The sequence below is a fragment of the Myotis davidii genome, unplaced genomic scaffold (genome assembly GCF_000327345.1).
Source record: "Myotis davidii unplaced genomic scaffold, ASM32734v1 scaffold743, whole genome shotgun sequence".
Lineage (NCBI taxonomy): Eukaryota > Metazoa > Chordata > Mammalia > Chiroptera > Vespertilionidae > Myotis > Myotis davidii.
This window is the reverse complement of record NW_006296221.1, coordinates 1,675,220-1,686,630: the sequence shown is the minus strand read 5'-3', so window position 1 is coordinate 1,686,630 and position 11,411 is coordinate 1,675,220. Positions and strand designations below refer to the sequence as shown.

General features: G+C 36.0%; 1 protein-coding gene across 1 annotated transcript in view; it reads left to right on the top strand.

The window, feature by feature from the left end:
- The first annotated feature begins 2,408 nt into the window (after positions 1–2,408).
- PI4K2B (phosphatidylinositol 4-kinase type 2 beta) overlaps positions 2,409–11,411 on the top strand; it is an 18,537-nt gene continuing 9,534 nt past the window's right edge. Inside the window, 6 exon segments of the mRNA XM_015568696.1 lie at positions 2,409–2,648; positions 4,497–4,515; positions 4,518–4,693; positions 5,268–5,399; positions 7,173–7,326; positions 8,683–8,744. Coding sequence (XP_015424182.1) covers positions 2,424–2,648; positions 4,497–4,515; positions 4,518–4,693; positions 5,268–5,399; positions 7,173–7,326; positions 8,683–8,744 — 768 coding nt within the window. The 5' untranslated portion in view covers positions 2,409–2,423.

The following is an 11,411-nucleotide window of genomic DNA, read 5'->3' as shown; positions in this document are numbered from 1 at the left end:
AATTAAAATGTTAAAATCAAATCTGATATTGTTTTACCTTTTATTTGGTGTGTGGAAGGTGTGCGGAAGAGGGGGTAGTCTTATACGGCGAGTATATAACAAACTGTATTTTGAGAGGAAATGTTAGGGGGTCGTCTTATACGCCCAGTCGTCTTATACGCCGGCAAATACGGTAATAATGATTACTCTAGCACCTAAATAATACATTTATTCAATTCAGTATTAAGTATCATCTCTTCAGGGATACATAGTGAACAATAAAGACAGAGTTCCTTCCTTCTTAGGGATTTTCATGGGGTAGATAAGAATTATTTGGAATTAGCATATCAATTGTATAGCCATGACTAAAATACTTAGATGACTTTTTTAAAAATATGGAACGCTTCACGAATTTTTGAGTCATCCTTGCGCAGGGGCCATGCTAATCTGCATTGTTCCAATTTTAGTGTATGTGCCGCCGAAGCGAGCACAGACGACTTATTCTTTTAAGTAAGATAAATATACCCCTTAGAGTAGACCTTTTTGTAGTATTTTTCTTAGCACAAACATTTAAAAATTAGTAAATAACAGTATTATTTCTGTCTGAATTAAGGCAAATTTTAAATTAAGAAAAGTTTATGTTTTGAATTTTTATAAACTTGGATGCATATGATAGCAATAAATTCATTCTGTAAGTATTTATTTAGTGGCTATTATGTTCCAGGAACTTTAAAAGTGCTGGACATTGGCGGTAAGAAAAATTCTTGTCTTCTTGGAGCTCACAAATAAGTAAATTATACATTAAGTGATAAGAAATTAAAGTGGAGGTTAAGGGAGATTGGTTAGCATCTTGGGGACCATTATAAGGACTCGTACTTTTACTTCAAGTGAGCCAAGAAACCGTTGTGCTGTTTTGTACAAAGGAGTGATATGATCTGATTTATTTTAAAAGGATTGCTATAGCTTCTCTATTGAATATGGAAAGGGCATGGGTGAAAGGAAGACTAGTTAGGAGACTTGTAATAACATAGGTGAGAGTTGATAATGACTTGATTCACGTAGTGGAAATGGAAATGGTGAGAGATGGTTGGATTCTGGATATTTATTTAAGGCAGAGCCACGCAACTTGCTGATGGATTGGACGTGGGGGGTGAGAGAAATGATCCAGTAGAGAGGGAAATTTTGATGCAGGGATGAATTACTGAAGAAATGTTCTGGAGTAGTCCCTAAGATAGGGTCTAGTACACAAACTGGAAGAGTTGATCTTAGAGCTTAGACAGTTCACTGTAGTGGTAGATGAATGGATAGGATGTGGATGGGTATACGTGGTGCTGAGGGCTAATGATAATTTTTCTGATTGCTTCTCTTAGTGAAATGGGAAGCTAGATCAACTGCTGAGAGAGGAGGTGTTGGGAATTTGAGGAAAGGAGAGAGTATGTTCAGTACAGTGGGAGAGTCTATGGACCAGAGGAGTTGCCTTAGTTCAGGCTGCTATAACAAAATAGCATAAACTGGGTGGCTTAACCAACAGACATTTACTGCTCTCAGTTCTGGAGTCTGGGAAGTCCAAGATAAGGGAGCCAGTAGAGTCATATTCTGGGGAGGGCTCTCTCCCTCCCTTGCAGATGGTCACCTTCTCATTGTATCCTCACATGGCAGAGGGAAAGGGAGAGAGAGAGCTCTGTGCACTAATCTCTTTATGGAGGCCCTATCCTCATGACCTAATCTAAACCGAATTACCTCTGAAAGGCCAATCTTCTGATATAGTAACATTGGGAATTAGGGTTTCCTAAGCAGCATGATACCCACCTGAAGTTTGTGGTGATGGATTTCAAGTGAGACCAGGCATTGTGTTTGTGTGTGTTTCTCTTGTCAAGTTCAGCTGTCTCAACCTAGGCTTGGTGAGCTGACAGTTGGGTTTAACCAGGATTGGGGGTTTTCCAGGTGACCTGATGAGAGCAAAGAGAGAGTGATTATATGATGATTGACCCTAATTTAAGCTGACCAAGGAGGGAAATAAGGGCATAAAGGAGGTGAAAATCAGTGGCAACATGCTAGATCCACTGCTTTGTAGGTCTCAGTGGGGTGGACGAATTTGGGGGCTCGGGGTACCAGAGAGAGTGAATTAGGAAGATATAAGGTGCTTGAAATTTTAAGTATGGAGAGATTATAGGTAATAACAAATCTAAGGTGTGGCCTTGAAGTTGAAGACTTAGGTAGAATGGAAAACAAAATCACTGAAGAGAGGAGTTCAGAGTATTGTGCATAGTACTGTGATTAATCCAATAGGGATCTTGTGTTCCATGTGTCATTACCTGAAGCTTAAAGAGAAGTGGGGGTAGAGAGGGGAAAAAGGATGATCAAAGCAGCCTATATAATCATTATATTTTTATACTTTCATGTCCTGATGCTATTAGCCTGATCCAATATTACAGGTTCATATCATGAGCATTTTCTTAGCTGCTCTTTCTTCTTCTTCATGTGCTATATTAACATTGATTTTTCTCAATGCAGTAAATGTTGGTTCTTCAGAGTTGAATTCATTCTTGGATGATCCAGAGTTTGCTGATATTGTATGGAAAGCAGAGCAAGCAATAGAATTTGGAGTTCTTCCAGAAAGAATCTCTCAAGGTTCAAGTGGAAGTTACTTTGTGAAGGATCCTAAGAGGGTGAGAATTTCACAAACTTACTACATATAACATACATTTGGGAAAACACTAATTTAAATGTGAAGTGATGGTGAGTTTCTGAAGATATTTTCTTAATAAATCTGATTGCACCTTCTTTTTAGAAGTAAAGATCAGGTTTTGGCCAAAACCAGTTTGGCTCAGTGGATAGAGCATCGGTCTGCGGACTGAAGGGTCCCAGGTTCGATTCTGGTCAAGGGCATGTACCTTGGTTGCAGGCATATCCCCAGTGGGAGATGTGCAGGAGGCAGCTGATCGATGTTTCTCTCTCATCGATGTTTCTGACTTTCTATCTCTCTCCCTTCCTCTCTGTAAAAAATCAATAAAATATATTAAAAAAAAAAAGATCAGGTTTTGGGTGTGTTATTTTTTCTCTCTATTGTTTTAACATTTGGTTTCAATCATTTATTGAAATGATTGAAATCTACTCACTTTCAGCTGTAGATTTATTGAGTATCATAAGTCCTTACCTTACAGTAGTCTCTAACCCTATTAGCCAAGCAAAGTAGAAGTTTAAACTTTCAAAATCTGTTTAATGGCATTTCCAAGTTGCTTGATTTTTTTCAAAGATTTATTTTATGCTAGGAATATTTTTTCCTCACATTACAACCAGAGAAGGAGCCTGGGAAGTTTGAAGTTTGAAGGCATTAGAAAGTGAAATGAATCAAAGCATAATTCTAGGGCAGAAAAGAGAAGCTGATATGGGACCTCGTCCCACTTAGTCTAGAATTTTTCCAGTACCGATGTTATCATTTATAAAAACTTTCTGAATGATGCATAGCCAGCAGTTCCTTTTTTTAAAAGGAATAAAGATTATAATTTCATCCAGATGTTTTTTTGCAAAGATCAAAGTTATATTTAAAATAAAGTCTTTTTTGAGCTTTAAGTATATAGGTAATGTCAATCTCAATCTTTATTCCAAGTTTGATTCCTCAATTTGTTCTTGTCGACTTTCTTACTAGTGGTTTAGACTTTTTGCATTATAAAGCAATTACATACTTAAAATTATAGTAAGATTTTTACTTCTTATCTAAGGATAATTCAGCCCCTAAATTTAATATGAATATATTTTATCAGACCAGTAGTAAAGATAGACTATTAGATATCCATGAGCAATTTTTTTTAAATGAGAAAATTTACTTAAAATTGGTTCATAAAAAAATAATTGGAAAAAAGATTAGGGTCAGAGAATCTGACAATATAGATGTTTACTATAGCCTGTCATTACCTTCATATTTTATCTTTGTCACCTGTGTAGAGAGCACATTTTGTCATTAGATTTATTAATTTAACATGATTGAATGCCTGCCTTGTGTCAAGTACTGTTCTGAGTTCTTGGGATACAGTTCTAAAACAGTTCCTGCCCTTTTAGAATATACATTAAATGGGAAAGTAGATAGTAAACAAAATAACATAATTTGGATATTTAACAGATATTGAATAATAACTGTTTGATCTACATCAGTAGTTTCCAGACATTTTAAAATCAGTGGACTCTTTTAATAAGTTGGAAGGCCAGTAATATAAAACAGGAGGCATGGAAGTCTATCTGGTTAAGTGTCATGAGGTCTTGGAGCCCTGGCCTCACCTCCCCTCTCACCTTCCCCAGGGTTTCTCAAGAGCACAGTTTGAAAACCACTAGCCCCAAGGATTATTGATTTTAGACTGTTGAATGAGAATGAATGTAAAAATGTGATTGGAACTAAATCCCTTAATATCTAAGGGTTTTATATCCAAGTCTGTGTTGGGAAGATTTATCAGAATGAACTTTATGGATTATTATCTCTATATTAGAAGTCTAATAAAATTTTCTACTTTTTTCCCCTATAGAAAACTATTGGTGTTTTTACCTTTTTTTAGAGCCTTATAGTCATCTGAATCCAAAATGGACCAAATATATTCATAAGGTCTGCTGCCCTTGCTGCTTTGGCAGAGGCTGCTTGGTTCCTAACCAGGGATACCTTTCTGAAGCTGCTGCCTCTCTAGTGGATGAAAAGCTTCATCTGGGCATTGTACCAAAAACAAGGGTAAAGGAGAATTTGTTTTTAAGCATGGACTTTGGTTCTCTGAACATATTTCTAATGACAGAGCCTAAAATTGAACTCCCTTTTTTGGAAATTCAGAGTCATGAGGGACTAACAAATCGATTCTAGTGTAGAGCCACTAAGTGCTCAAGGGAATGAATGTCTCTTGCACACATGAGCTGAGGTGATGCTAACAAAAGAGGAAAAAGAACTAGTTTTTAAAAAGCAGGTAAAGATCAGGGATCTAGAAATTCTGTTAAGGGTAGAGATAACTAATGTGCTCAAAAGACTTTTTTCTTGGAAACTTCCTCAAGATATTCATTCCTAATTGTACATTTCAAGACTGTTACTTCTTTCTCCCACTGGCTAATTTTAGGCTGCTTCTCTCAGAGAGAAAGATGTGCCATTTAATTGACTGCAAAATCCCTTAGCCTTTCTATTTTAGATTCTCTGAGGCATTTCGTATAGGATTAAAATTGGCTAATTTATAGTATTCAAGTGAGTTTCATAATGTATATGAATATAAATATTATTATGCAAATTCTAATAACTATTTTTCTAAACCATATGTTTCTAGGTGGTTTGGCTTGGCAGTGAGACATTTAACTACAGTACAATTGACCGTGCAAAAGCTAGAGGCAAAAAGTATGCTTTAGAGAAAGTGCCAAAAGTAGGTAGAAAATTTCACCGAATAGGACTCCCTCCTAAGGTAAGTTACTCTGATAAGCTTTATTTGGGGGCCAATTCAGCACCTATTACCTGAGCTCCATGTGCTAGGTATTGTGCTGTGGGCTGCGGATAGAATAGTAAAGAAAACAATTTTTTCATCTTCAAAGTTATTAATAAGTAAAGAAGCAGTCTCAATGCAAAATAGTAAGTGCCGGGAACTCAGAATAGAGGAGGGATATGTAACCCATTTTGGAGGATTAGCGAATGTTTGCAAGAGGAGGTTGCATCTATAGCTTTATAAAATAATGGCTAGAGCACAGATCCAGAGTCAAACTTAGATTTCACTCCCAGCCTCTCTATCAGTTAGTTCTGAGACCTGAGGTTAGTTCCTTACTCTCCTAGCCCCAGTTTCTATAAAATGGGGGAATGATCGAACCTACTTCTTAGGGTTGTGAGGATAAAATAAAGAGATTTCTGTCAAGTACTTGGTATAGTCGTAGCACATACAAAAGTAAATGGTAGTAACTATGTTTACTCACTACATATTAGCTTTTGGTTTTTCTTACCACTTTTAAATAAAACTAAGGGATGATTAGCAGCTAGCTAAGCAAGGGTAGGAAGGGTTAATGAGAAAGGTATATTAGAAAAAGATCTAGGGGGGTTTTTTTTGTTTGTTTGACCTGCAGTTTTGTTGTTACAGATGTGCATTTATCTAGATCAGTGGTTCTCAACCTTCCTAATGCCGCGACCCTTTAATACAGTTCTTCATGTTGTGGTGACCCCCAATTTCATTGTTACAAATTGAATATAATTAAAGCATAGTGATTAATCACAAAAACAATATGTAATTATATATGTGTTTTCCGATGGTCTTAGGCGACCCCTGTGAAAGGGTTGTTCGACCCCCAGAGGGTGCGCAACCCACAGGTTGAGAACCGCTGATCTAGATAAAAGAATTCGAATAAAAATTCATGGTCAGTCTAACTTATTTTTAAAATTGTACTCCAAGTAAGCAAGGACTTGGAAAATTTTTACAAAGCCTGTTACTCCTTGGATATGCTAAAATAAATGTGACTAAAAAAGAATATTATTTACATATTTATGACTAGTAGGACTTAATTATCAGTACTTTAGAGAAAACCTTTAGGAAATCATTAAAATTTCATGCCAACAAGAAGACCATAAATTGTTAAGAAAGGGTAAAAAATAGATTTTCTTTGTGGTGATTTGTTTGTATTTATGAGGCCAACTAGGTCACCCCTTATCTGTGTGTTGTGTGCTATTTATTTATTTAATATGTTTTTATTGATTTCTGAGAGAGGAAGGGAAAGGGAGACAGAGAGATAGAAACATCAATGTGAGAGAAACATCAATTGTCTGCCTTCCGCGTGCCCCCACTGGGATCGAGCCTGCAACCTGGACATGTGCCCTGACTGGGGATTGAACTAGTGACCTCCTGGTGCATGGGTCGATGCTCAGCCACTAAGCCACACACAGGCTGGGCTGTTGTGTGCTATTTAAAATTTGTATTTCCTTTAATGTTAACAACAATAATTTTAGTAGTAGAAATGCTTTTTATCCTAAAATAGCTGCTATGCTCTTTAAACATTTTTTATGTGCTATGTATTCTTTATGTGATAATTTAGCATTAGTGTGTAAAATTAGTGTTCTTGATAAATATGGCTTATCTAAATTAGTGTTAACTCTTCTATTTTTCTTGTGTTTATATATTTTATGATACTGCTGAGAAATTTAAAAAATAATCCCTTCGTTCTTATACTTTCTTTTCTAACTATAGTTCTTAAAATTATAGATTGGTTCCTTTCAGTTATTTGTTGAAGGTTACAAGGAGGCCGAATTTTGGCTTAGGAAATTTGAAGCTGACCCTTTGCCTGAGAATACTAGAAAACAATTTCAGTCGCAATTTGAAAGATTAGTGATTTTGGATTACATCATCAGAAATACAGGTATTAAAGTTCTCTCGTTTGTTCAGTCAAATCTTGTTAGCTTTCCAATTGTATTCAATGCCTGTCATCCAAATCAAAGACATAAGGTTTTGATGCAGAAGTCTTGAGGCCACTTTTTCTTTATCTGCCTTCGAAAAGAGAGATGCAGATGACCCGTTTGGCAGAATTGGAGATCCTGATTCAAAGCAGGCTCCTGTCCTGGTGATCATGATCAGTTTCTATCCATAGTGTGGTGTTTCTTGGCAGCTGGACAAAGCCAGTTATCAGAAATGCTGTCTGCATAATATGAATAATTAATACTTGATTGTATAAATTATTTTAGATGCTTATTTTGACTGTAGATAACTTAGTATAGCCTATAAATACATTAAACTCTTAATTTTTTATGCACTGGAAGGGAGCAGTGATGTAGGTAATGTAACACAGTGGTTTCCAAATGTGGTCCTTGGCCTACAAGGTCAGTGTTATGTGGGGACTTGTTACAAGTGCATCTTCTAGTAGCCCACCCCAGACCTGCTGGCACAGAAACTGCATGTCGGGGCCAGAAGTTTGTATTTTAACAAGTCCTCCAGGTAATTCTGCTGCACTCTGAAGTTTGAGAACCACAGGTTCAAATAGTCACTCATTTATATTGATTTCTCAAAAAATAATATGTACTTTTCTAGATTTAAAATCTTAATTAATATGGTTTTAGGTTAAAGTTAAAATTAGTGTAGAGTCTAGAATACTCATGTATAGACATTAGGTGAGAGTATTACCATGCTCCTGGTAATGGGGTTAGATGCTTTTTCTTTCTAAGGCAGAGAAAAATTATCCCTGATTTTAATAACCTTGATTTAATAGCTTTGACCATCATTGTATCTACCTCATAGAGTCGTTATGAGAATTAAATGAATTAATATATGTTGCCCAACCTGTGTGTCTCAGTGGTTGAGCGTATGAATCAAGAGGTCATAGTTCAATTCCTTGTCAGGGCACATGCCTGCATTTCAGGCTTAATCCCCAGTAGGGGGTGTGCAGGAGGCAGCCAGTCGATTCTCTATCATCATTGATGTTTCTATCTCTCTCTCCCGCTCCCTTCCTCTCTGAAGTCAATAAAATATATATATGCACTAGCAAAATATCTGGCACAGAGTAAATGCACATAAATGTTAGCTAACATTTTTTAATTTGTAACATTTTTGTTGTGTTAAATTAGAGCTTTAATATATAAATATATGTCACTGATAACCAATGACAGTTGAAAATCAAGAAGTGACTGACTATATTTTTCCCCTTGATATTAAGCTATGATACCCATTAAAAAATAGTAACAGATTTTTGTTTTGTTTTGTTTTATTTTTGCTGTTTTGAAAGACAGGGGAAATGATAATTGGTTAATCAAATATGAAAAGAAGAGAAATGGAAAGGAAATTAAGGTAAGGAGATTTAAAGAGAATACATACCTATATATGTGTACACACACACACACACACACACAATCAATTTCTGTAAAAGATTCCTTGAAGTTATTCTTCATAATTTTCTCATTTCCTTCCCTCAGATCCTTGGTTTTTATCTCCTTTTTCTGTGTTTTATTTTTCTTCATCTTTTTCCTTTTTTTCCCTTGTTTATACTAGTATTTTTTAAATTCTATTCTTTTTAAATATCTCCATGCAACTTTATTTTTTTATGCTGCATTAGAATAGAATGATACCAGATTGGTACCATACTTATTATAGAGCTTGAGAATTTTTTGTAGGACCAGTTTTATTTTGCTTTTATGTAATAAAGGCTTCTGGTATTTTGGGTCATGTTTATATATTACTAATTCACTTCTTTCTCTGAGTCTTTTGAATCGGTATTAGGACATATAGTACTATGGAATATGTGTGCTTTACCTGTGCATCATATACATTGAACTTAAAAAAATGTACTACTTATATAAGAATCTGGGTTTAGTGTACACATAATGGACTGCATAGACCCATAATACCATCAGAAGAATAGAATTTAGATAAATTTTTGTCGACTTTGACAAAAGTTTTAAATTTTTATATAATTTTAAATATTTGGATAAGAGATATTTTCAGAATAGTTTTACTGGTTTAAAGCAGTCTATACATTTGAGAAAGTTCCAACTAGTTAAAAAAAAAATTCCTCCAATACTTATAATTTGTGTTCTCATCACTTAAAGCCATGGCATCACTCTAGAAAGTTTCTATTTTTTTTAGTGTTTATCAAAGAAATTTAAAACTTCATAGTCATAGTACTTAGCAATAAAAAGAACAAACTCAATATAGGCAGTAATGTGGATGAATCTCAAAATCCTGCTGAGTGAAAGAAGCAGTGAAGCTGCACACAGCCCTAGCCGGTTTGGTTCAGTGGATAGACTGTCAGCCTGCAGATTGAAAGGTCCTGGGTTCGACTCCAGTCAAGGGTACATGCTTGGGTTGCGGGCTCAATCTCCAGTAGGGGACGTGCAGGAGGCAGCCGATCAATGATTCTCTCTGTTTCTATTTCTCTCTCCCTCTCCATTCCTTCCTGAAATCAATAAAAATACATTTTTAAAAATATGCATGGCCCAGCCGGTGTGGCTCAGTGGTTGAGCGTCGACCTATGAACCAGGAGGTCACAGGATTAATTCCTGGTCAGGGCACATGCCCGGGTTGCAGGCTCGATCCTCAGTAGGGGGTGTGCAGGAGGCAGCCGATCGATGCTTCTCTCTCTCTAAAATCAACAAAAACATTAAAAAACAAACACTTTTTTTTTAAAAAAAAATGAAAGGATGGTGATGGATAGCAATAATTACAGTAGATGAGGACAACAGGGAATGGAGGGGAAACTGGTTTTGGCAGTAAGGAGATCATTTATGTGGCAATGGGGAGCCTGCCTCTGTTCCTCTTTAATGCTATCCTAAGCTGGAATAAAGCAAGGTGCCCAGCAAGAAGCATTGGGTTGCATCACAGAGGGGATTAAAATGCTCACACAGCCCTAGCCGGTTTGGTTCAGTGGATAGAGTGTCAGCCTGCAGATTGAAAGGTCCTGGGTTCGACTCCAGTCAAGGGTACATGCTTGGGTTGCGGGCTCAATCTCCAGTAGGGGACGTGCAGGAGGCAGCCGATCAATGATTCTCTCTGTTTCTATTTCTCTCTCCCTCTCCATTCCTTCCTCTCTGAAATCAATAAAAATAACAAAAAAATAAAAAACTGAGTGAAGAATTTAAAATAAATTTTAAAAAAAGAAAGAAGCTGCACACAAATGGAACATACTGTCTTATTCCAGTTTATAAAACTCCAAAGAGAGCAAACTAAATTCCTATGGCAGAAAACAGACTGTGATTGCCTGGGGGTGGGTAGAGGGAGGGAGGGACTGCAAAGGGACACAAGGAACTTTTGGGTGAAGGTTTAACATCTATTAGTGCTTATCAAATTGTACACTTAATATGTGAAGTTTATATTATGTATGAATTATACCTCAATAGAGTTGTAAGCAGAAAAAATTATAGAAATAAAAATAAATGCCAGTTATAGCAAAAATACAGACTTAAATATACATATTATATTGGTATATCTTGAGCAATTAGATTTTACTGAAGACTTCATTATTTTGCTTTTAAGTATTTTGTGCATTTTCAGTGAGATATTTGATACAAACTAAAGGAAATAAACCTGACATATATCACACAAACCTTTAATACTTTTAAATTTAAAAAAATATTTATTTAATTTATTGGGGTGACATTGCTTAATATAATTATATAGGTTTCAGATGTACAATTCTATAATAAATCATCTGTGTATTGTATTGTGTGTTTACCACCCCACTTCAAGAATCCTTCCTCACCGTTTATTCTCCCTTAACCCTCTTCACCTACTGCTAACTCCCTTTCCCTCTGGTAATCATCATACTGTTGTCTGTGTCTATGAGGTTATTTTGTTTGTTTGTTTGGTTGGTTTTTTGTTGTTGTTTTTTGCTTAATCCCTTCACCTTTTATACCCAGCCTCCCAACCCCTCCCCCCTCTTGATAGCTGTCAGTTTGTCCTCTAGCTATAAGTTTGTGTGTTTTTTTTTAATTTATTTTTTTTATTGCTTAAAGAATTACA